Genomic DNA, 24,404 nt, shown 5'->3' on the forward strand with positions numbered 1-24,404 from the left:
TTTAGACACCAGCCACAAGCTCAGGTGTTCCCAGGCCACAGGCACTTATAACCAAATGGCTACAAATTCAGGGGTTCTCACTACTCCCTTGGGTCCAGTAGCTGACTAGAATGACTCACAGAACTCAGGAAAGTGCTCTACTCACAATTACAGATTAACTATAAGGAATATAAACCAGGGCCAGTCAAATGAAGAAATGCATAGGGAGAAGTCTAAGAGGGTCCCAAATGCAAAGCTTCCGTGTCTTCAGGAGGTGTGACCCTCCCAGCACATCAATGTATAGTTACCAACCAGGGGAAGCTCACTTGATCTTTGGTATCTAGAGTTTTTATTGGGGTTTCACTACGTAGACCACTTAATTGAATCACTGGCCACATGACTGAACTCATCTCCAGTTATCCTCCTCCCCCTGGAGGTCAAGATGATATCATGTGGTTCAAAACTTGATCTCTCTATCACATAGTTGGTCTTTCTGGTGTGACCAGCTCCTAATCACTCAGATCGTAAGTCATCTTGTTAGTCAAAACTGAGATGTGGTTCATGGGACCTGCCACAAATAACAAAGACTATCCTATTATTTTGGAAATTCCAAGGATTCAGAGGTTATCTCCAAGGAACCAGAGATAATTACCAGCCCAATTCTGTTTATAAACAGCCCCTGTAGCCCTCCCCAAGTACCTTGAGGGATCCATGTTTCTCTGTTTGTATATCGGGGACCTTTTACAGTGGGAGAGGTCCAAAGAAGGGATATAGTGGCCCCCAGATGGGTGTTAGAGAAGTTACTTTGAAAAATTCTCATTAGGTGGTAAATATGTCAGTGATAGGGAACTGGCTGTTTTATTATGGTTGTGCTAATCAGGGTCTAGTCAGAAAAATAGAAATAACACTAGTTTTTTAACAGAGCTAATTCAATATCGAGAATTTCTTAAACACCTTTTAGAGGACTGAAAAAAACAAAAAGGGAACACAGGTGTAGCATAGAGGTATAACCCCTAGGACTAGGACAACAAAGGAAAGAGGTCAGGGTTTTCAGAAACTAGAAGCTCAGAAGAGAAGCACTATCTTGCAGGTGTTAGTGCATCAGGCGCTCAGAGGAGAGGCTTAAGGAACTGAAGTTCAGATCTCTGCAAAGGGCTCCACCTGGCTGGAGCTGCCTACCCCCATGGGGGTGCAAAGTGGCTTGTTCTAAGAGCCTGGAGACAACTACTTCTGTCAGGGGGAAAGCCTTTCACTGGGTTGACACTGACCTGAAAGCAAGGAAATAGCATGTTCTTTCTTCCTCCTTCCTTCCGGTCTCCCTCTATCCCCACCTTTTGGTGGAACCTGTAAGCAGGGGATACAAAAGAGAAATGTAATATGCAGAGACCCAACCCCAGCTGCACAAAACAGGGTAGAGAAGGGTAAATTTGGAGTAGAGGAGATCATTGCTTAATACCAAGCAAAATGGCTATGTTGCAGGTGTTTAAAATATTTGGTTCTCTCAGTTCAACATGATTTGCATATACAAAATCATCAGAGCCAGGAGCTCCTTTTTACTTCCTGGTGTTTCCTGGTGTTTCTTAGAAAAGTTACTGTGCCATGAGATGACCTGTCCCTGAATGACTCCCTGGAGTCCGGCACTTAAGTACAAACAATCATAAGATGTAAGCTCTTATGAAGGTGGGATTTTTGTCTGTTTCATTCACTGCTGTAGCTCTGGTGCCCAGAACAAATGGAGGACAAATTCAAATATTTATTGAATGAGTATCCTGAAGATTGAGATTGGGGTCTTAAAAGTCAAGCGAAAGTTCTAGCATTTAGAACTGTTGTTTCATAAATATGACAACTGATAATAGTTCAAAGTTACCAGATGCCCTGATACCTGTGTGTGTTAAGCTTTCTAAGGCTATTAGGAATGAGATGTTATCTAGGGTACCTTGGTTAGTAGGGATTAATGATACACAAGAAGTAAAGAAAGGAAATAGTCTCAATCATGGATTGCCATACTTTACAGAGATTCAGGACACAGCACTACTCCAGGGACTCAGCTGTCTTGTCAGTGCCTCAGCCTCAGGCATCCATTGCTCCTCGTGCCGACGTTTTCCTTATAGCACATCTCTCCCCTCTGCTTCTGCTGTTCTTGACACCACCAAGTAACTTCTCTTTCCTTACTACATGGTATTTGTCTACTCAAGATTTATATTTGCCGTTGGACTTTTGTTACTCGTGGCTTCTGTTTTGTGACTTATTTCTGGGGGCCTTTTCACTTCTTTGTTACTCTGTTGTCTTTGTCTCTTTTTCCATACAGCTCACTCCCTGAGGGACAAGAGCCAGTGGACTCAGGAAGGCACTCTCTAATAGAGAGCATTATTCTGGGCAACATATTCTCACCAGGTCACCTCTTCGGCTGCTGGCCACCTAGAGTCAAACGCCAACTCTCTTGCAGTCAGCTGTGGAAAGAGTGATGGTGTCGTATAATGTGAAATGGTGACCATGCATAAGACATCCATCAAAGGAGGCTATCAACTTGGCCCTCATAAAAGGACCAGGCATTTTATGTGACTCGTGCAGTACAACGACACTATGGAGTCTAAATAAATAGCTGAATTCTGAACTCTCTCCAGTATTCTAAAGTTAATGGTGTGTGAGAGAATACTGAATCAGGGATTAAGAACTCTAGGTTCTGCTTCAGGCTCCTGCACTATTAAAACATCATATTTAGTTTTCTGTATCACATTGTACCTCAAATTTATAGAATAGTTGTCGGGTTGCATTGAAATTATTTTCATATTTTTACTCTACTTTATATTATTTCCTGCAAAATATCTGTGATAAAAGGAAGTGTGGGGAGGCTACATGAGATCTCTATAAGATCTCATCTCGATAATTATAAAATTATAAAATATTTCCTCAAATTCTCACAAATGAAAGCTTTATTCTTTGGCTTGATATTTTAAAATTATTTTTGTTCCTAATTAGAGTGGTAGATCAATGCAACAATATCATGACTGTTAGGTAAATGATGCCTACCTAGTGTTATTATTACTTAGATATATTTATAGTGGATTTTGCTTATTCGAATTGCTCTGAAGAGTTATAAATTTCATAAAAAGATTTCAAGATTTACTAAATTCATGCTAGAAGAGTTTCTATCTCAACACAGTTCTTGCTATTAGCTAATCTGATATCACTTTCTATAACTGTCTTTTAGTGATTTAAAAGGACAAGCATTCATACGACTAATTTATAGAGCTCTTGAGAAAGATGCAGGCAGAGTTCAAACGGCAACCTGGTGTCAGCCACATCCAGGTAGATCGTGGGTCCATGCAGATCACTATAAGGCATGGATGAAGCAGAACAGAGATTTAAAATTAGTGGACACCGCACATAACAAGCTATGCAAAAGGGGCTATAACTAGTCAGTACTAAAATATATGAATATACAGTTGTCATTTGTTATGGAAAAATAATATGTTTTAGGGCAGCTTTCTTATTTTTGAGAAGTATCAAATAATACAGTCTATCTGTATGCATTAAGATTAAGGTTAGGTTCAATAAAACAGAAAAATAACAATGGCTCTGATAAGATATAGATGTATTTTTCTCACATGTAGAAGAATTCTGGAGACAGGTAATTCTAGGACTGGCAGGATAGCGCTACAAAACTTTGAGCAATCCAGGCTCCTTCCTGCCTACTTTTATACCATCACTAATATGTTGTCCTCATCTTCATAGTCCAGATTAGCCGCCTGAGCTCCAGGTATCAATCAACACACCAGGCAGTACTTTGGAGGAAAAGACTAAGATGAGCATGAGCCATCTCTTAAAGAGATTTCTCAGCAACGTCATGTTTATCTGCCTACATTTCATTGCCAAGAACTTAGTTACAGAGCTATACCTAGCTAAGAGGAAAGCTGACAGTGTAGACTTTATACAGGGTGCGTTATGTGTTGATCAATATCAGGGTTCTGGTACTATGAAAGAAGGAGATCATAGAAATTAGAAGCCATACTAGCAGCTTGTCCACTCTAATACTCCCAGGATACGTATGTTCTTCAGTGCCATTGTCATATGAAATGGACCTTGATTTGATCTAGAATGGAAATTCTTACTGTTCTTGTGCATCTACCACAATACATACTACAGTAGCAGTTACAAGAAGAATATGTCTGTCTCAGAAGAGCACCACAATGTTTAAAAAAAAAAAGCAAGATTTATTTTATCAGGTCCTCATTCTTTGCCAGTGTCAACTTTTTATAATAATATTTTTCCATTTGTCAAGGCTTAATTTCATTCTTTTTTGGTTTCAGCATATAAGAAGAGTCTTGGAGATGACATTAGTTCTGAAACATCTGGTGACTTCCGGAAAGCTCTGTTGACTTTGGCAGATGTAAGGCTTTATGTTTTACTTTTTAACTCCTCAATAAGCTGCATGACCAATAATAATTATTAGAGAGTTTAAAAATAAGCAAACTGAGACCATGAGCTTGTAATTTTCCTTATGAAACGATTTGCTCATTTTACATTTTCATTGGCACCAAGCGGTGTAATTAATCACCCTCATAAAGTGTAACATAATGATGGAACAAAAAAATCTTTTTTTGGTTAATATACGGGTTAAAAGTGTTTTGCTCGAGTTTCTCAATACATTAGAAATGTTCTGATAATTCATCTGACATAAAACAACTTTTCATTTCCATTATAAGTGTCTCCATTTTTAAGAACATATTTATTTTTTTCTGGACCCCAAAGAATATATTTCTTTTGTTAGCATTTAAATTAAGTAGGAAGCATGATACAGAAGAATTATCTTCAGAGATGGGTATATCAGTCTTGGGATTTAAAAAAAAAAAATTGGCTTGCTGCAACTTCATTCTCGAACCTTTGGAAGAGTTGCTAAACCATTTATCACCATGTGACCAAATGAGGCCACACCTTGCTGTCACTTTATAGGAAGCTCATGACTTTAAAGGTGGCAAGGTCAAGGATAAGATATAATTTAAGTCCCCTTTCACTGGCCTCTTTCAGCTGATTTATACAGCCCTTAATGTGTGGGAAAATCCCAACACGGTCTCAGCCTGAGGGCTAAAACAGCGCTTGTCAAAGTGAGACATTATGCCACTAGAAAATAATTTATCTTAACTTTGGCTTCAGTTGTTTTAAAATAGTGAAAACCTTTTAAAGATTGAACCTACAAACCCAATTTATGAGGCATTGCTGGAAGCATATTTTCTCAGAGGTTCATATTCAAAAGTGCACATCCATTTGTGTGTGCACATACCCACACAGACCCACAGGAGGCAGTGGAGAGTAGGGCTTCAGGGCAGGGTTTTAAAATCAAACAGACCTGGAATCTTATGCTCTTCCGTTGCCTACTAGATTTATATGTCTGGACAAATTACTTGAACATTTAAAGCCTTTGTTTTTACATTTGTAAAATTAAAGTAATAATAGTACTAACCTCATAGGGTGCTTCAAAGATTAGATAGATGATAGATAGACAGACAGACAGACAGACGGACAATAGAGGATATGAAGCACTTAGCACATAGAAAGTGATCAATACATGGTGGTAGCAGATTATTATTATTAATACCAATGATAATCAGCATTTATATCATTGGAAAAGAGTGCATGATAAGAGAACAAGAAGGCAAACTAACAGTAGAGAATCAGCAGCACTTAAAAGAAGCAAATAAAGGAAATTATGCAAAAATCAGACTGGCATACAAGAATCTAGTGTTTGAAAATAGGAACATGCATTTTAAAAATATTATATACAAATGTTTCATTCTTATAATTTTCAAAATCATTCAGGCAATCCTCTTTTCCCTCTCCTTCTCCCATCTTTCTATAACGTGCTCAAGTGTTTGTGCGTGAGCACACACTCACATGTAGCCACAAAGCCTTCAACAGTAGAGTTGGTGGGGAACTTGAGGGTTTTTTTTACTAGACTTTTTAGAGCAGTTTTAGAGTAGATTTACAGAAAAATTGAGTAGAAAGTACAGAGACCTCCCTTATGCCTTTCCTCCCATCCCCTCACTGTTTCTCCTATTATTAACATCTTGCATTAAGTGGTAAATTTGTTACAGTTGATGAATGAATACTGATACATTATTATTAACTAAAGCCCGTGGCTGTACATTGGGGTTCTGTGTTCTACATTAGCATCATACATTCTATGGGTTTTCACAAATGTCTGTTGTCACGTGACAACCATTACAGTATCATACAGAATAGTTTTACTGCCCTAAAAATCCTCTGTGCTCCAATTAATCATTCCTTTTCTTCCTACCGCTGAACTCCTGGCAACCATTGATCTTTTTACAGTCTCTATAGTTGCTTTTTCTAGACTGTCATATAATTGGAATTATACAGTGTGTAGCCTTTTTAGACCGTCTTCTTTACTTAGCAGTATGCTAAGTGTCTTTTCATGGCTTGACAGCTCATTTCCTTTTTATTGCTGAATACTATTCCATTATCTGGGTATTCTAATGTATATGATTCACCTGTTGAAGAGCATCTTAGTTGCTTCCAAATTTTGGCAATTATGAATAAAAACTTCTATAAACATTAATATGAAAATTTTTGTGTAAACATGTTTTCAGTTCCTTGGGATAAGTACCAAGGAGCGTAATTACATAGTTAGAGTATGTGTAGTTTTGTTAAGAAACTGCCAGACTGTCTTCCAAAGTGGCTGTACCATTTTGCATTCCCACTAGCAAGGAATGAGAGTTCCAGATGCTCCAAATCCTTGCCAGCAATATGGTGTTGTCAGTGTTTTGGATCTTACCTATTCTAATAAGTGTGTAGTGCTATCTTATTGTTTTAAGTTTCAGTTCCTTAATGACATATCACGTTGAGAATATTTTCATGTGCTTGCTTGCCATCTGTATATGTGATGTCTTTTCAGATCTTTTGCCCATTTTTCAATTGGATCGTTTGCTATCTCATTGCAGAATGTCGAGTTCTTTATGTATTTCAGATACAAGTCCTTTATCAGATATGTGCGTGTCAATATTTTCTCCCACTCTTTGACTTGTGTTTTCATGCCTTTAAAATCTTTGAGTTTTCAGAGGAGGAAACTGAGGTTCAGAAAGTTATGTGATTTGCTACAAATTTCATGGCTCGTTAGTGGCAGAGCCAGAGCTAGAGCCCCGGATGCCTGATTCCTCTGTGCTACATGACCTCCACTAGAGAAGAATCTCTAAGATGCCCTGATGGTTGGAATACCATGTGTTAGAATTTTCTGTCTTTAAAAGGGTTGTACATGTTTTCATCTTCCCTGTTTAGGGCAGAAGAGATGAAAGTCTGAAAGTGGATGAGCATTTGGCCAAAAAAGATGCCCAGGTCAGTAACAGAGCAAAGAAAACATCTCCTTCAACTATTCCCCACCGCTGACTGCTTTCTCATTTCTGTGGCACCAGCTGGGGCTGTTTGTTGTTCTCCTGTCCTGTCTGAAGGAGAAGCCTGAAGGTTGGGGATCACCCACTCAGCTCTCCGCCTTCCCAATGGTGGTTATTTTCCCCCTATTTCCTGTCGCCCCAGCCATCAGATTTCTAGTCTACTAATGCTAAAGACAAGAAACTCGAATAATTCTCTCTCTTACATTTAAAATGAAGTAAACCTCCCACTCTTCTCATTCCACCTCCTCAAAAAGAAAGAGAATTGTGTTCGTACTAACATTTAAGTCTTCCTCCCTTGTCCCATAGATTCTCTATAATGCTGGTGAGAACAGATGGGGCACGGACGAAGATAAATTCACTGAGATCCTATGTTTAAGGAGCTTTCCTCAACTAAAACTAAGTAAGAACTCACGATTCTTATGGCTTTGTGTTGTTTTGCAAATGCCTTTTGGGTTTAATATACAAAGTTCTAGAAAATGAAGTTAAAAATTGCAAAGGTTCCATTTTTATGTATCGACAGTTTAGGAAACAGTATAGGGAAGCTTTGTTCCACGTCAAGGCAGAACTGACACCGCTCTTGTTTCCCCTGGAAGCTGAGTCGATTACCTAGTGAGTGGCAGGTAATAGATGGGAAAGGGACAGCAGGAAGAAGAATAGGAGCAGACCTCTGAGGTGAGAGCAGAGAGGAGTGTTCCTATGGGATGGAGGAGCCTGACTGCATTGCTTCCACCCCAACTCCTCCCTATTTAGCCACTATCCAGAAAAACTGTGCATCTCTGTTAATGCTTTAATATGAATTAACATTCAACTCTTTCTGATATGAAGGTAAATGGGGGAGGGGGAACAGCTCTCTCTGTCAGACCAACTATTATGTGGATCGACTAAGCACCCACTCGCTCACTCTACATCTCCCTGAACCATTCTGGAAACAAAAGCACCCAGAAGCCTAGAACACCATTTACTGTGAACATGTGACTGTGGCTTCCAGGTGGAGGTCAAGAGAACAACCACAGTGCACAACTCAGCTTCTTCTGAGTTCATGGAAAAATGAGGAAAAAAAGATATTACCATGACTTTTTAATTCTGTGATTGCCCTCCCTTAATTTGGGCATTAAAATTTCATTTATAAAATAATAGTAATAGTTCATCATACTTACTTTAGTAATATCTTTATTTGAAAAATAAAAACCAAACAATCCTAGATCTCTTTCTCCAAAATTTTTTTTCTCTAAATGTACTTGGAAGAGATTTACTCGGCTTGCAAAATACGCCTGTATACTTGGTGAGGTACATACAGGTTTTGCTTTGGGGTCAAAACTGATCAAGAATTTCGCATGCCTTCTGGTCAGTGTGAAGTAGGCCACACTCCCTTAGGAAAGTACTCGGCACAAAGGCATCTTCACACTTAAGATTTCTCTAGCAGATAAAACACATTTGATTAATGGCCACACTTTTGTTTCCCAGGTGCTGCAATAATTTTAAAATAGCCGACCTTACTAGATAAATTATTTATTATTTAACTTTTCAGGCTATTTTAAATGCTAACAGCCTGGGAAGAGGGAAGGGAGAGGGGAGAGAGAAGATCATTGAAGAAAATGGCCTATGAAGTTCAAGTTTTATTGTAGATGATTTTTTTAAAGAAATGAAAAAAAAACTTCCATGTTCAATCAAATTTTGATGACTTAAGGGAGTTTTTGAGCTTGCTACTTAACAACTTGATTTTGCTGCATGTCAAATCAAGAACTGGAATATTTTCATGTGTGGTCAGCTGGGATGTTTTAAATGTTTTTGTGATGCTGCTTTTTAGCATTTGATGAATACAGAAATATTAGCCAGAAAGACATTGAGGACAGCATAAAAGGAGAATTATCTGGGCATTTTGAAGATTTGCTGCTGGCCATAGGTAAGCCCTTGAGTGCTTATAAACCAAATTGCTTTGCACTTGTTTTTTATGCTCCCACAGCCCCCAGCATAGTCCGCAGTACACACGATATACTCAACAAATATTGTTAAATGGATGCATGAAAAGTTATCTTTTTATGTCTTACTGTGCTTTTAACTATGTATTTGACTTGTCACCGTGTTTGGATTGTAAACTCCTTGAGAGGTAAAAATATTACATTTCTGAGCCTTGTTGAAAGCTGAGACCTAAGCCAATCTGGTACTTCACCATTTTGGGTTATTTTGGAAGATGTCAGTGGCCTACAAAAGTTGAGCTCAGGTCAGAACTATAGGTCTCCTCCCCCTTGGCTGTGCTACCAGGCGAGTGTATCGAAAAGTAAGTCACTGACCGAATCTGTTCCTAGAGAGACACGTGGTTTAACAGGCAGACAAAAACACCGTTATATAAGCTGAACTGCCTTCTCAATGAGGTCTCAGCAGCCTGTTCCTTTAGGCACCCGAAGAACATTTTGCAATAAAGATTTGTTCAGAGGAATGTGACATTCTTCAAAGACAGGATTCAGTCAGAGACAGGCAAAAAAGAACCTGTTATCTGTTAAGCGCTTGTACACACACAAGATTGTTAGGAATCTTAAGCCACTTTAATTTACAGTGGCTACTGGGCTTGCTACAGGCTTCCTCCCTACTAAATCCAAGATTGGAGTACCTGTACTCCACATGTCTTGTCATTTCATCAATGAAAAATCTTTTCTAACACCCATCATGATAATTAATAGCTCCTCTAGTGAGGTAAAGCTAGTTGATGTCTAAGAGTGACTTTTTCTGGAGCGAGCCTCTGATTCATCCTAAAACATTAATCACTACCTCTGGAGGTAAACTCCCAACCATGGTTCCTCAAACTGTATTTTTAAATAAACGCTCACCTGGCACTTACCATGTGCTCAGCACTGTGCCAGATTCTTTATGAATATCAATGCATTTAAGCCTCACAACACCCCCATGGATTAGGGACTATTATTATCCTCTTGGTAGAGACAGTAAACCTGAGGCGCAAAGAGGTTACCCAGGGAATACCTGGTAGAGCTAAAATTCTAACCCAGGCAGTCAGGCTCCATGATCTTTGATGCTAACCAGCCATTTCACGTGCCGCTGTGTAGATATAGACTGAAACACACATATACCACACAGTCCATGTTGAAGTATTTTAAAGTAAATTACAAAAAATACACCAGGAGCAAGCACTCCCTTAGTTCAAAGCCCCATTCTCAGAGCTTCCTTCACATATGTTATATCACTTAACTTCTGATCCTCTCTTCAGTGCCAAGAATAGGCTTTTTTATCCAAGTGCTGCTCAAAAAAAAAAAAAAAAATACCGTTGACTCTCATTGAATTGCTGAAAGATTGGCCAAGAAAGAAAAAAAAGCTTCTTTTTCGATTGAAAAAAAAAAATGGAATAAAGATCAGTCTCCATAATTAGTTCTGAGAATATTCCAGTGGCAATAATATAGTCAGTTAAAGTTTTTCCATTTTGGATTGTTAATCTTTATATCAGTTTTGCTTTTTACCTAGCCTGCTGTAATATTTGAAAAACTTTATTGAGATGTATGAACTCTCACTCATTGATCTAAGAAGGATTCTTGGAAATATACATTGAATGATGCACTAAATTTGGGCTATAATGTACATTATATCAACTAAAAGACCTTATAATTCAACTAATTTAAAGTTCAAGATATATCCCACTTTCATTTTCTATTTCAATTTACCATTGGAATACATCAAGTTTTTAAAATCTTCACTGAGATATAACTCACATACCATAAAATTCACCCACTCAAAGTGTGCAATTCAGTGTTTTTTAGTGTATTTATAGGATTATACAACCATTACCACAGTCTAAATTTAGGATATTTTTATCAGCCCCAAAAGAAACCCTGTACCCATTGGCAGTCCCCCCGCCCCCAGGCCTTGGTAACCACTAATCTACTTTCTGTGTTAATAAATCTATCTGTTCTAAATATGTCATATACAAGGATTCTAATACAGTATATCAACATATAATTTTTTATATGGAAACCCATCTGAGCTGTATCATCTTAGAAATACATAATAGAAGCAGTTCTAGTTGTCAAATCTGGACTTAGATAAGGAGAGGCCATATTCAAAAAGACTATTGCAGTAGGAAGAACACTCATTTCAGCAATGTGCAGGAGTCTCAAAATCAACAGAAAAGGCGTTTCTCTCAAGGGGAAGTTGGATAAGCAAGGGAGCATGAACGCTGGGGTTTGACAGGAAATGTGTCTTGCTCTGTCAACTGATTCTCTTGAGTTTTAGTGCTTGCTCAGTCGAGGGTGGGGAACCAGAGTTCAGGGACATGCCGGGAGGAGACAGGACTGACTAAAGTTTGGTCAAGACAACACAGAGGGTAAGAAATGGGCAACTGTGAACACTTGGTCATTATAATTAATTTCAATGAATTCCCCGAGTTTCAGAGATTAATGAGTTTCCCTATTTGTGATGTTGGGTGCTAAGCAAGCTTCCTTCCACCACATTTACCACCACCTCCCTAAAAGTATAGGCCATGAGAAGCAGGCCTAGTGCTTAAGAACATAAAGCAGAGGACAAGCTCAAGGGTTGTAAAAAGAAAGGGTTCTTTAAGGATTTCGTTTAGGGAGAGGGAGATGATTGAAAAGCTTAATAGGATGAAAGTAAGCATAACAACTTTTGATTAAAGTATTAAGTCTTGCTTAATATGAGTCTGAGAAAAAATAAGTGATACCAATTCTAATGGTTGATTTCTTTTTAAAGTTCATTTCGAACACTTTTCATGTTTGTCCCAGATTCCCTGTGAGTTTCTAATGCACTTCCACTTCTATTTCCCTGAAGTCAGTTACACAAACTAAAGGCCTTTTTCACTTTCATTAAGAGAAAGTCTGTAAGGCACTATGAGAAAACTACTTATTCTTGTTCTCATCTCCACAACTCATTATAAAATGTATTCACTTTTGGTCAGATTCCTACCTGCAGATTACATGTAAGATTATAAAACTGGTTGTGTTGCAATAAATAGGTTTACTCACTACAAACTTTTCTGTTTCTGACAATTTTCACTTTATTTCAAGGATAATTAATTTGCTCATGTTTCTGCAAGTTTCCTTTTTTGTGTTTTACTTCTGCTTTATTTTATTTTATTTTTTTAAAAAATAAAGAATGGAAAGATTGCAGGGTTTTTTGCTTTGTTTTATTGTTATTGTGGCTGAATTTAGATTACAGGTGCTGGTTCTAATATAATTACTCTAACCAACCTATAAATTCTAATCTAGCCACTTAGTAGAAAATCTATTTGAAAAATGGGTTTTAGATTGAACTCCAGTGCCCCCTTCTTACCTAATGAGTTATTTGGAGCAACATCTCTGCAATCTTTAGACTCAAGTTATTCATCAGTAGTCAAAGCTGTTAGAAAAGGAGCAACGATACACCCTAGGGAGTTATCAGTGTGAGCGTAGGTGTCCATGTGTGTGGAATCTGGAGATGAGTCAGTTGATGTGGGAGTTTCTTTGGCAGGTAATTTTATTTTCCCAATGGCTAAAGATAATTACTGTGCTAAAGTTCTGTGCAAATATTATATTATCAGGTTTTGAAATTCTGGTTAAGCATTCATTCTTTCATTCCAAATTAAGGCTGCTATTAGGGAGGGTAGAGAATAGTATGGTTACCCAAATAATCCTTTTTAAAAAATGCATCAAATTTTATTAAATGAAACTGAATATTATTTTACTTTTTATACAGTTCATTGTGCAAGGAATATGCCTGCCTTTTTAGCTGAAAGACTACATCAAGCTTTGAAGGTTGGTCTGGAAATTTCATACATGATCTTAGCTTCCCTCAAGGAGAATGTAAAAATAGTGCTTAATATCAATGGAATTTCATACTTCTTTTCCACTTTGATGAGTTCTCTTTTGTAGCTAATTTGTCTACTAATTTGTCTCAGGGGTTGATAATGAGTATCCTAATCATTATAGAGAGAGGCACAGTGAAGCACTGACAAAATTATTTCCCCCAGTTCACGTCATGTGTGGGCAGTAGAACTTGTTTTAGAATGCCAACTCTCAAACTTGACCCATTAGGCTTAGTGGCATCTCAGGCCAGGCCGCCTTACTTAAAATAAACCGAGCTGAGTCAGCAACCTTTCACGATATGGAAACAACCATGTCTTCTTGTCCGTTGCTGCTTCTAGATGGTGAACTCCGTGAGTACAAGAGTTTTTGTTTCTCTTTTATATCTTTAGACCCTAGCACGTGGCCGGGCACATGGAGCATGCTTGCTTCAGTTTCTTTACTGGACATTTCCTATGGAAGTCCACATGCACCTTCAGAGTTATGTCCAAAGTGAACACATCATTTCCCTTATCTCACCTCCCACCCCAAGTCTGCGCCTGTCGTGTGTTCAGTCATCTCCATGGATAGCCCTGAACGGGACCAAAAGTTTTGCCTCTTGGGATACTGATTTTAACCTGGTTATCAAGAAACAAAAGAAACTTTTTAAGCTGGTTATTAAGAAAGAAACTTTGACACTCCTACCTGTCCTGCCCAAGAGATTCAGATAGAAAAACCTACTTCAAAAAGGAGAGTTTAGGATGCGGCTGTAGCCTAATCTGAATTAAGTATGGGCTTCCGGCAGGGGCCTGTTAGCTCCATACTCTGTGTCCCATTGTGTGAGTTGCCTAGCAAGAATTTGCCTGCCACATGTGTGTGTTCTGTTCTTCTTCAACCACTTGTAAATCACCCATTCTCACTTCTGAAGTCTAATACCCTGCCCCCACCCTTTTCTCCTTTGTCCAAATGTCATATATATCCAATGTTGCCTCACTGTCTTTGGAATTTTCATGCTTATGTGAATTCTCCACACTCATGTATTAAAAATTCCATTTTCTCCTGTTGATCTCTCTCTGTTAATTTGATTATTAGCCCAGCTAGAACTTAGAAAGTGGAGGAAAAGTATTATTATTTTTAACCCCCAGAGCCCTAACAGGGACTGGCCTTGCCCAGCTGTCTGAAGCCGTGCCATTCCTCTCTGTGCCTCAGCCACCTTGGCCGTTCTGTTCCTCGGCTATGCCAAGTCTCTTCCCATGTCTGAGTCTTTGCATCTGTTGTCCTCTCTGCCTGGAATGTACCTTTTCCAAACCTATCTATGGCTGGCTCCTTCTCATCTGTCAGGTCTCTGTTCAAATGTCACCTCCTAAGAGAGGTCTTCCCTGACTACACAGGTCAGTAGGCTCCCTTTCAGTTACACTCAATTCCGTAGTTCTTACTATTAAACAATTTGTTAATTTTCTTTACTGACCATCTCCATCCATTTGAACATAAACTCCATGAGAATAGAGGTATTTTCTGTGTTTTTCACTACTATGTACACAGTATATGGAACGATGCCTGGCATGTAGTAGATGCTCAATAAGCATTTGTTACGTGAATGGTGTCAACATCCACCTAACTGCTGAGAAATTTTACATTCTTCCTCCCCTCATTCTCCTCATAGAACATCAAGTTTTGTCATTTACTTTTATAAGCATTTCTTAAATCTACCCATTGTTCTCCATCTATACTGACAATTTTCTATGTCAGGCCATCATCATCTCTTTTTTTGTCCTTGCAGTCACCTCTGGTTAAGTTTCGCATCTTCTACTCTTATTCTGTCATCTTCACTCTTCTTCTGCCCTGCAATCCATTCCTCATGCTGCTGTGAAAAGGATCTTCTAAAACCACAGATTTGCTCTGATCTCAATGCTCTCACGTTTAATGGCTGAAGTAGTTCTTCATACTTGGGATTAAATCAGAATTTCGTTTCATGGCTTATCAGGTCTAGCCTTTCCAGACACATCTCTTGCTGTTTCTCCCCATTATTTGTGTACTCTTGAATGTGGCGTTCTTTCTTGCCCTAAACCTTCACATATGCTGTTTTCTTTACTAGAACATTTTCCCCTCTCTCTGTGAATCCCACCCTTTCTTTTCTCCTGACTATTTAGGCCTCAGCTTAAATACCACTTTCTCAGATAGAACTTTTCTAATCCTTAATCTTTAATCCTTAATCCTTAATTAGGCTCCCCTAATATATGTTCCCATAGCACCCAATATTTCCTATGTGTCAGATATTGTAATAGTACAGTATAATTTGACCTATAAGAAATATCGGGTACTTTACAAAATTGGAAGTTTAACACAGGTATCCCATCTCCATTTTCAGCATTTGGAATGGTACAGGCACAGAGTAAGTGCCCCAAAAATAGTTCTTGAATAAATGAATGATGAAGTTTGATGATAACTGAGTGAAGAGTCACTGTGGTTGATTATTTTGTGCACCATTGTCTCTTTCTTATATAGATCTATATGTTGTTTTGTGATTGATGAGATTTGTATTGCATTTCTTAACAGGGTGCTGGAACTGATGAGTTCACTCTGAACCGAATAATGGTTTCCAGATCAGAAATTGACCTTTTGGACATTCGAGCAGAGTTTAAGAAGCAGTATGGCTGCTCCCTAAATTCAGCAATTAAAGTAAGTCTCCTCTTAAAAATAGTAAGCACATTTTGCCTTTCGCTACCTATTTCCTTTCTCTTATAATCTTTAGAATGTGGAGATGTGTGACTTAGATTTCTCCCTCCTTGTCAATGCATAAATGTGTTTTCTGGATTTAAAATAGTAATAAAAAAATGCCCTTAAAGATAGAGACTATTTTTTCAATTCTAGAAGCTCAGGCACACAATGGATGCTCAATTTTTTTTTTTTTAGGATTTAGTGGCCATTAATTTTTCTTCTTTTGTGAGTAGCATATGCAGGTTTTTCACCTATTTTTTTATATTGCAAGGTTTTTTTAAAAAATCTATTTCAGTGTTTCTCTATGACAATAGGAGGAAAGAACAATACATGTTTTAAATTTCCTCTTTGTCTGCAGCTCAGAGTTCATTTTAGTATATTAGAAGCTTTCTCATTCTTTTTAACAGCTGCATATCATTCCATTATTTGTATATTTGTACCCACCACATCAACAGATGTTTCCTTGTTTCTTGCTGTTACAAACAATGTGGCAATATGCATATACAGTTTTATAAGATATAAATGTATCTGTGGGATAAATCCTCAGAAGTAGATAGGATTACCGAGACAGATGTAAATACATTCGTAATTTTGGTAACTACTAGCAATTAACCTCTGTTTGCACTTCCATGAAGAATGTATGAATTCTTGTTTCTCCATAGTTTTGGCACAGAGGGTGTTTTTAAGCTTATGGGTTTTTACAATATGATAGGTAAGAAATTGTATCTCACTGTAGTTTTGAATATGCATTTTTCTTTTTTTCTTAATATGCATGAGGCTGGAACATATTTTCATGTTTTAAATACCATTTGCGTTTCTTTCTGTGATGTGTTTTTTTATGTTCTTTATCTATTTTTCTATTGGGTTTGATGTTTTATTTATTTATTTTTTGGTCAATCTCTAAGACCTCTTTTCATATAATTTAGATTACCTTTTGCCTATGAATTGTAAATGTTTTCCCAGTTTGTTATTTTTTTCTTTGACATGGCTGAAAGTGTTTTTCTATGAGTTTTGCATCAAATTAAATTTATCAATCTTTTATAGTTTCTTGAGTTAAAAAAAAAAAAGATCCCTTAGATTCTATCATTCTGAATGAAAATCTTCCTGAAATGTGTTACACAATTTTCTTTCTGTTTTAAAAAATGAAACCAGTTTTCATTGTTCTCAAGTAAGACCTGTAAAAATTGTGTAAGAGACTTCCATACATAAACTAATGACTCAAAAGTCATAATCCGAATAATAATATGGCAACTAGGAAATGATGAACTAAGGGGCTTACTAAGCCCCTAGACCTGCTTGTCAGTCTTCCATTGAAGACTGTTCTGTACCTCAGCCTCCCAGATGGCATACAAGTCTCCAGTAAATGAGTAGTAGAATGTCAGTCCAGGCTGCATCCCTGAAACAAACTGGGAGCCCAGGTTGCTGAACAAGCCACCAAACTGTCCCAGCCCTCAGGGTCACTGACTAGAGAATAAAGATGGAGTCTAGGGCAGCCTTCACAGACGTCCCACAGGTCTTGCTATGCTTCAGCCTTATCCGCCCTATGGATGTCTGGAGAAAATCAGCTTTGGAGAGCATCAGGCCCATAGGTGGAGACAAGTGGATCCAAATCAGTGTAGAGTCACTGAGGCCCTAGCTCAGAGGTGGGGCCCAGAGGACAAACATAGCCTGGAAGAAGGACGCATTTGCTCTGTGTGCTGGTGGTCCAAAGTCAAGGAATCCAAACCATCCATATACCTGGTCCCTAGCTTTAGGATTATTTATGTACCCTGTGCATCCTGATCCAGGGCACCAGCCTCTCTCAAGCCCCTATGAAGCTGGAGTCCCATGCTCAGTCCCATGGCTGACATTCAGCCATGGCCACCAGGCCCGCCTTAGTTTAGTCTGCATTCCTGTGTCACCATGCACTCTTGCAGTCCTTGGTTTAACCCTTGAGATAGCTACCCTTGACTAGGTACATGTGTTAGCCTTTTGGCAGCCATCTTGAGAACATTCCTGCCACAGTCTCCACAAATGGTCTTTGGATGAATGAGTGTATGAACATTCATCAGCTAGATGCGTTCACCAAAATCTCTTTCTTCAACCAGTGCTTTTGTTTTTATACTAAACCTTTGCAGAAAAAGATCCATGCCTAAGTTGAAATCAGGAACTTATTCAAAAACGCAACTCTGAGATTGTGCCTGGGGCTTGGTACAGATTTCATCAACTGCTCACACTCAATGCAATTTGAATCGATTCTGACACATTATAATAGTTTCAATCAACAGAGGAAGATTCAATAACGTTAACCATATTGTTCTTACTGAGGCAGAAAAGTAGACTCATACATTTTATAAAGATTGTCAGTAACAAGATTGAAACATAAAGAGGGCTTTCAGTTCACCCTCAGCAAACTAGAAAATTAAATTAACCAGCTCTCCCTCCCCCAATAGTCTCGGTAATTGAAGCTTATTGTATTAGGAAACATTTAAACTATTGGTATCTTGATAGAAAGAAAAATTCATTGCTGAAGAGTTCAGTTTGTAATTTAAAATTATATAAGGTTTCTTCATTTCTACTACCTATCATACATTATTAAGTAATATCATTACATTTTCACTATTGATGAATAGGTGAAAACCTATTCAACTGGTTCAATTTCTGTAATTCAGGAGCTAGAGTTCCATTTTGTATATTGCAGAGGAGAAACTTTCCTCACCCGTTTAAGTTTCTTTCAGCTGGTCTAATAATTAAATCTACATGAGACTAATTAACAAAAGAAAATAACCAAATTTAATTACATACAAATGCATGGAAAACCCACATACATGAGAGAGTCATAGACCCCCACATACGTGAGAGGCTCAGGGACAGAAAGTTAAAATGAGGTATATGGGACATTCCAAGCTAAGGATGAGGTAAGGTGCCTTGGAGCTTCAGTGGGTCACTGCAGGATGACAAGAAGAGCAGATGTTTAGTACTTTGTAGTTTGCCTTGCCATACAGATAGGTCAAAAACGGTTATCTGGGACAATCTCATTATGGGCAAGGCCCCTAATTCATATTCTTCTAGGTAGTTAAGTGGGGGAAGAGGAAGAAGTTTCCCACAGGGTCTCAATTGCCTTTAGCTTAAAATAATCTGCATACCACAGAGACACATCTTGGGGTGACTGGTTCTGAACCCCTACAATATTATCCAGGACTTTGGTTCTGTCTTCTTCTTCCTTCTGCCTATTTTTTAGACATTTCTCTGCTCATTAACACCTGTCTCAGGCAATGATTGTTGGGAAAGAGAAGGGAAGAATATAAGTGAAAAACAAATGTATATCTCTTATTAATAAAATATTCATAGAAAATATGTGTGAGATTACATTTTTTGTAGATTTCCTTGACCAACAGATTAAGTGCTTATTTAACAAATAGCACAATTCCAATCTCTTTAGGGGAAAAAATAGTAGCCACCCTCAATTAACACATAATCTATGTGTAGACTTGAGGTGGGCATAAATAAAACAGACAATAATAATATGAAATAACGTATAACTAAATACTAGATTGTAGGGTACAGAAGATAATAATATAGAAATTGAGAGTAAAAGAAGTTTGGGATTAGATAGGGAATGTTTCTTAGGAAAATGGGTTTGAGCCCACCTTTCAGGTTACTACGCATGTGTTAAGTGTCTTTTATGGGCCAGGTGCTATGCCATTCAATTGGGTCTCAAAGGTGAATGCTCTAGAAACATGTATGATAAGAAGTAGGAGGGGGAAAATGTAAAAAGGCACTTGACTGATTAGAAAGTTTACCTTGGAGAATGTTAAAAAATGAAATCCAAATGGCAAGATGAATTCGATTGAAAAAGAACTCTGAGATCATGAAATTTGTATTTCATTTATTCAATGAAAAATACTTATTGAGTGAGTAATGTGCTAAGCTCGGGGTTACAATTATAAGCAAAGAAAGAAGTTTTCTGTCCTTACGGAATTACAAATAAATGTGAGATTATACCTATGTTAAATATAAAGAAAAGAGATATGTTATAAGATCATGTACTAGGTAGATTTGACCCATAGGAGTGGTTTCTATGAGGAAGTTATGATTCAGATTGAAAATGTGTGGACAACATCAAGGTAAAAGTTGTTGGAGTTGGGAGTCAGTAGAGTATTCCAACAAAAGGAATTGCAAGTGTAAAGTTCTGTGGTGGAGGAAAAATAATTAAAAATAAGGCTGGAAGGACCAGATCTTGAAGGACCTTTTGGGCAATATTTAAGAATTTTGTCTTTAGCTTAAGAGCATTGGAAGTCATTGAAGCATTTTAGTTTTAAGTACTTAGTGTCATGATTAGAAATACAGTTTGAAAAGATCTCTATGACTGTGGAGAATGAATTAGATGTAGGATAGAAGAGATGTGGGGTGATGAGTTATATTGGTCATACTAGAGTAGCTATGACTGGGTAGTGCAATGTCATAATGCAAAGCAACTGGTAATGCAAAGAGAGGAAAGAGCAAAGACTCAGAAGACATTTAGGAGTTAAAATTAAGATACTTGGTGTAAGGAACAGAGAAGAGCAGTGTCAAGGATGACTCCCAGATTTAACTTGGAAAACAGTCCCTGCAAGAGTTTCAGGTTTTAGGGCTGTTTGGGTTGGGTTGGGTTGGGTTGGGTTGGGTTGGGTTGGGACTGGAGGAGAGCATTTATGAGTTTGGTTTTGTGGATGTTAAGTTCGAGATGTCTTTGAAGCATGTAAGTGGAGATGTCAAGCCGGTAGCTAGTGGGGAGATACATTTTCAGAGACAATTATGTTATTGAATCCTTGGACATGAATGCATATCCTCGGGGGAGAAAATATAGGTTGAAAAGAGAAGAAAGCTGAGAACTGAGATTTAAACATTGCTAATAATTAATGCCTGCGAAGAAGACAAAAGTGGAAATGCCAGAGTGGAAGGAAAAGCCAGGACTACTTACAGGAAAAGTAAGGACTACTTATTTGATGGATATTGTGGTCATTGAACTAGATTTACCAAACAGTAAGATTCGATACCTTCGAGCAGGGGTCCCCAAACCCCTGGTACCAGTCTGTGGCCTGTTAGGAACTGGGCCGCACAGTAAGAGGTGAGTGGCAGGCCAGTAAAGCTTCATCTGTATTTGTAGCCACTCCCCAGCATTAGCATCACCACCTCAGCTCCACCTCAGATCATTGGGCGTTAGATTCCTATAGGAACTCACCGGTCCCTGGTGCCAAAAAGGTTGGGGACTGCTGCCTTGGAGAATGCAGATTGATGAATTTAGAGTCAAGGAAACTAATGACAAGAGATCGGAGCCTATAGTAGATTCATTGTGGTAAGAATGGAAAAAATAATAATTTAAAAAACACCACAAAGAAATAATTGGCAAGATGGTAAATGCAAAGGATAAAAGGTGGGATCAAAGTTGGGGGAAGAGGGAACCACTGGTACCACGGTTAAAAAGAGGCCAACAGAAACTTTTCATTGCTTTTTTTCTTTTGTTTGTTTATTGCTGGAATATTTTTTAAGCATTTTATTTTATTTTATTATTAGTTTCAAGTATATAATACATGGGTTAGACATTAATATAGTTTATGAATGATCCCCCCGATTACTCTGTCACCCATCTGGCTCTACACACAGCCATTACATTACTGCTGACTGCATTCCCTATGCCGTGCCCCCCAATCCCCATGACCATCTATCAACTACTAATTTGTACTTCTTTAGCCCTTCATCCCTTTCTCCAAGCCTCCCAACCCCGCTACCCCTGACAGTCACCAGATTGTCCTCTATATTTGTGAGTCTATTTTTGATTAGTTTGTTCTTTTTGTTCCTTAGATTTTGCATGTAAATGAAATCATATAGTATTTATCTTACTCTGTCTGACTTATTTCACTCAGCATAATAACCTCTAGGACCATGACATGTCATTGCAGATGGTAGGATTTCATTTTTTTATGGCTGAGTAATATTCCATTGCATATATGTAGTTAGTTTCTTAAGGACAATTAATGGCCTAATTAGGAAGCCATAAATTATGTTCAAAGGTTTTGAAAATACACTGTTTTGTGTGTGTGTGTGTGTGTGTGTGATAAAATTTCTAAAATGCCATGTAAATAACATAGCTATCTTACCAGAAGGCATAAGGGTGCAGAGGTAGGAGAAAAGGATAAATATTTGTTTCCTGCCTACGGTGAGTCAGAATTTTAGATGTAGCTCTGTGTTAAGCTTACTCGGATGTATTTTCTCAACTAAGTGATAGAACCCCTAATTTTTACAACTTTGATCAGAGATGGCTAGAGGAAGCTGTTTTAATACAAAGCAAGAGCATTGATGACTCGTCAGCAGTTTGAGACATGATTACATGTGGCAGAACAAGACAAGAAAACCAACAGGGGAAGAACTAAAATCTATATAAAACAGAAATTTGTATGTTAATGCCTATTGTGTCTTATTATGAAAGTAATGCTTAACCTCGTTTCTAAGTGACCCTTCTCCATTGCTTCCTATACATTATCACTTATTTAATATTTACCCCAGTGTGATACGTAAGTGATAAGAAGTTGTCACTGTTTGAGTTGCTTTGAATAAAATGATGTGAAGTTTTTAGGTTACCTCTGTTAAAAGCCAAGTTTTACCTCTAATGCTATGTAAAAGTTTTACCTTTTTTGCATAGCAAACATGGCATCTTTGTACTTAAAGCCTCAATCCCACATGGTATCTTTTCTGAACCAACGTCATTTTTGGCTGGCCTAGGGGAAAGGAACTGAGAAACACACTCTTTGAGGATGTAGTTCATTTCACTTTCATAAGTCAGGCAGTATAGATGGTGTTAAGGCTCCAGGCTACTGGGTTCTAATACTGTCTCTGTTGCTAATTCTCTGTATGATTTGGGACAAGGTTCCTAACCTCTGTTTTTCTCATTTTACTTATCTATTAAATGGAGTTACTTATGGTACCTACTGCTTAGAGTTCTTCTAAAAGTTAAAGTAAGTTAGCCCTTAAAAGAGCAACTGTTTGGTAAATATTAATATATATTATTAAAACTATAATTTTTAAAGTTTTGTTTTAAAATTAATATTATATAATATCTTATAATTGGTGCGATATTATTTTATTAAACCAAAATTGAAACTTATTGCAATATATCAGGAAGAATTTAAACATTATTATATATTATAAAGAAGATGCTAGGCTGGAAGATAATTACACTCAGGTATGAATGGATAATGGAATTATAGGTGCATTTTACTAAATGGTAAAGGTCAAGAGTCTCATGTGAATTCCTAGTGCTGTGGGACTTGATTCATTTATGGTCTCTTTATTATTTATGCTATATTTGTCCTTTCCATGGGTCCTGTTTTCTGCAGTCGGATACTTCTGGAGACTATGAAATCACACTCTTAAAGATCTGTGGAGGAGATGACTGAGTCAAGAACATCATCTCCAAAGGTTGTCTGCTTCCATGATGGGCTTCTCCAACAGCTCTGCTTACTTCTCTTTCACGGGATTTAAAAGTACAAGAAGTTTAAACAGCAACTTTTTCGTAACAGAAATTGTCATTGTTCCATAACAACAACAAAGTGATTATTTTAAAGTATTTCATCATAATGTAGTAGTTTATAAGTGAAAATTTAAAATGGTATAAAGAATCCGCTAATACTCTCCAAATTATATTTCTGCTTCGGAAGTGAGAATCATTGTACAGTCCTAAAACATTAAATGCAAAAACAAGGTAATAAAAGTTGTCACCTTTGTTAAATTGTCTGGTTTTCTTTAGCATCTACCAATATCTTTGGTACTTGGTGCCAATAGCTAATGATATTTTATATGTTTTCGTTACAAAAGCTGTTGCTGCTTCGATTTATCTATTACCTTATTAATCACATTCATCTTTAAGAAAGGAATAAAAAAGATGTATGTTACCCTGACTACCCCTTCTAGTTATGATCAAGCTATAAGAGTGGCAATGCATACTAAGTTACTTTAGACCTCAGAAAATTTCTGCTGAACTATTAATCTAACCACTTCCTGACTAAATGGCAAGAATGAATTGTGGTTGTTTTATGCTAAATACTTCTTTCCCAGAATGGGTATCTAGAATCAAGTCTCTAAGATTTCTTTTTACTCTAAAATAAGTTTGCAAAACTATGCATTTAAAAAATCCTTCATGTTATCTTTGAAAGGTACCTAACATGAAATACCTTGACTAATATAAAATATATGATGTAAAAAATTCCACTTGGAATTATTAGTCTGGACTAGAAAAGAAATAATGTGTAAGAAATAGAAACAGTGATGTGTGGGTCCAGCTTTCAATCAATGTATTCCACTGGTGAACATTCCTGAGACCTTTTAAAAAGATAGAGAAGAAGTTACTTCTTGCCCTGGGATTTCCAAAATGCATATGGAGATAAAATGCAAGGATTTAGAGTCCTACTCACCTGGTTTTGGCTTTCTGCTCTACCATTTACTAGCTCTATGACCCCTGGCAACTACTAAGCCCTGCTAAACCAAAGTTTTCTCATCTGTAAAAAGG

The 24,404-nt window shown here is 37.6% G+C and overlaps 1 protein-coding gene across 1 annotated transcript in view; it reads left to right on the top strand.

Annotated features, from left to right (window-relative positions):
- ANXA3 (annexin A3) overlaps positions 1–23,627 on the top strand; it is a 49,554-nt gene extending 25,927 nt beyond the window's left edge. Inside the window, exons 7-13 of the mRNA XM_039845535.1 lie at positions 4,290–4,369; positions 7,273–7,329; positions 7,692–7,785; positions 9,193–9,288; positions 13,077–13,135; positions 15,719–15,841; positions 23,236–23,627. Of these exons, the coding sequence (XP_039701469.1) occupies positions 4,290–4,369; positions 7,273–7,329; positions 7,692–7,785; positions 9,193–9,288; positions 13,077–13,135; positions 15,719–15,841; positions 23,236–23,295 (569 nt within the window). The 3' untranslated portion in view covers positions 23,296–23,627. The remainder of the gene's footprint in view (positions 1–4,289; positions 4,370–7,272; positions 7,330–7,691; positions 7,786–9,192; positions 9,289–13,076; positions 13,136–15,718; positions 15,842–23,235) is intronic.
- Positions 23,628–24,404: the final 777 nt, after the last annotated feature.

The sequence above is a fragment of the Pteropus medius genome, unplaced genomic scaffold (assembly GCF_902729225.1).
Source record: "Pteropus medius unplaced genomic scaffold, Ma_sr-lr_union100, whole genome shotgun sequence".
NCBI lineage: Eukaryota > Metazoa > Chordata > Mammalia > Chiroptera > Pteropodidae > Pteropus > Pteropus medius.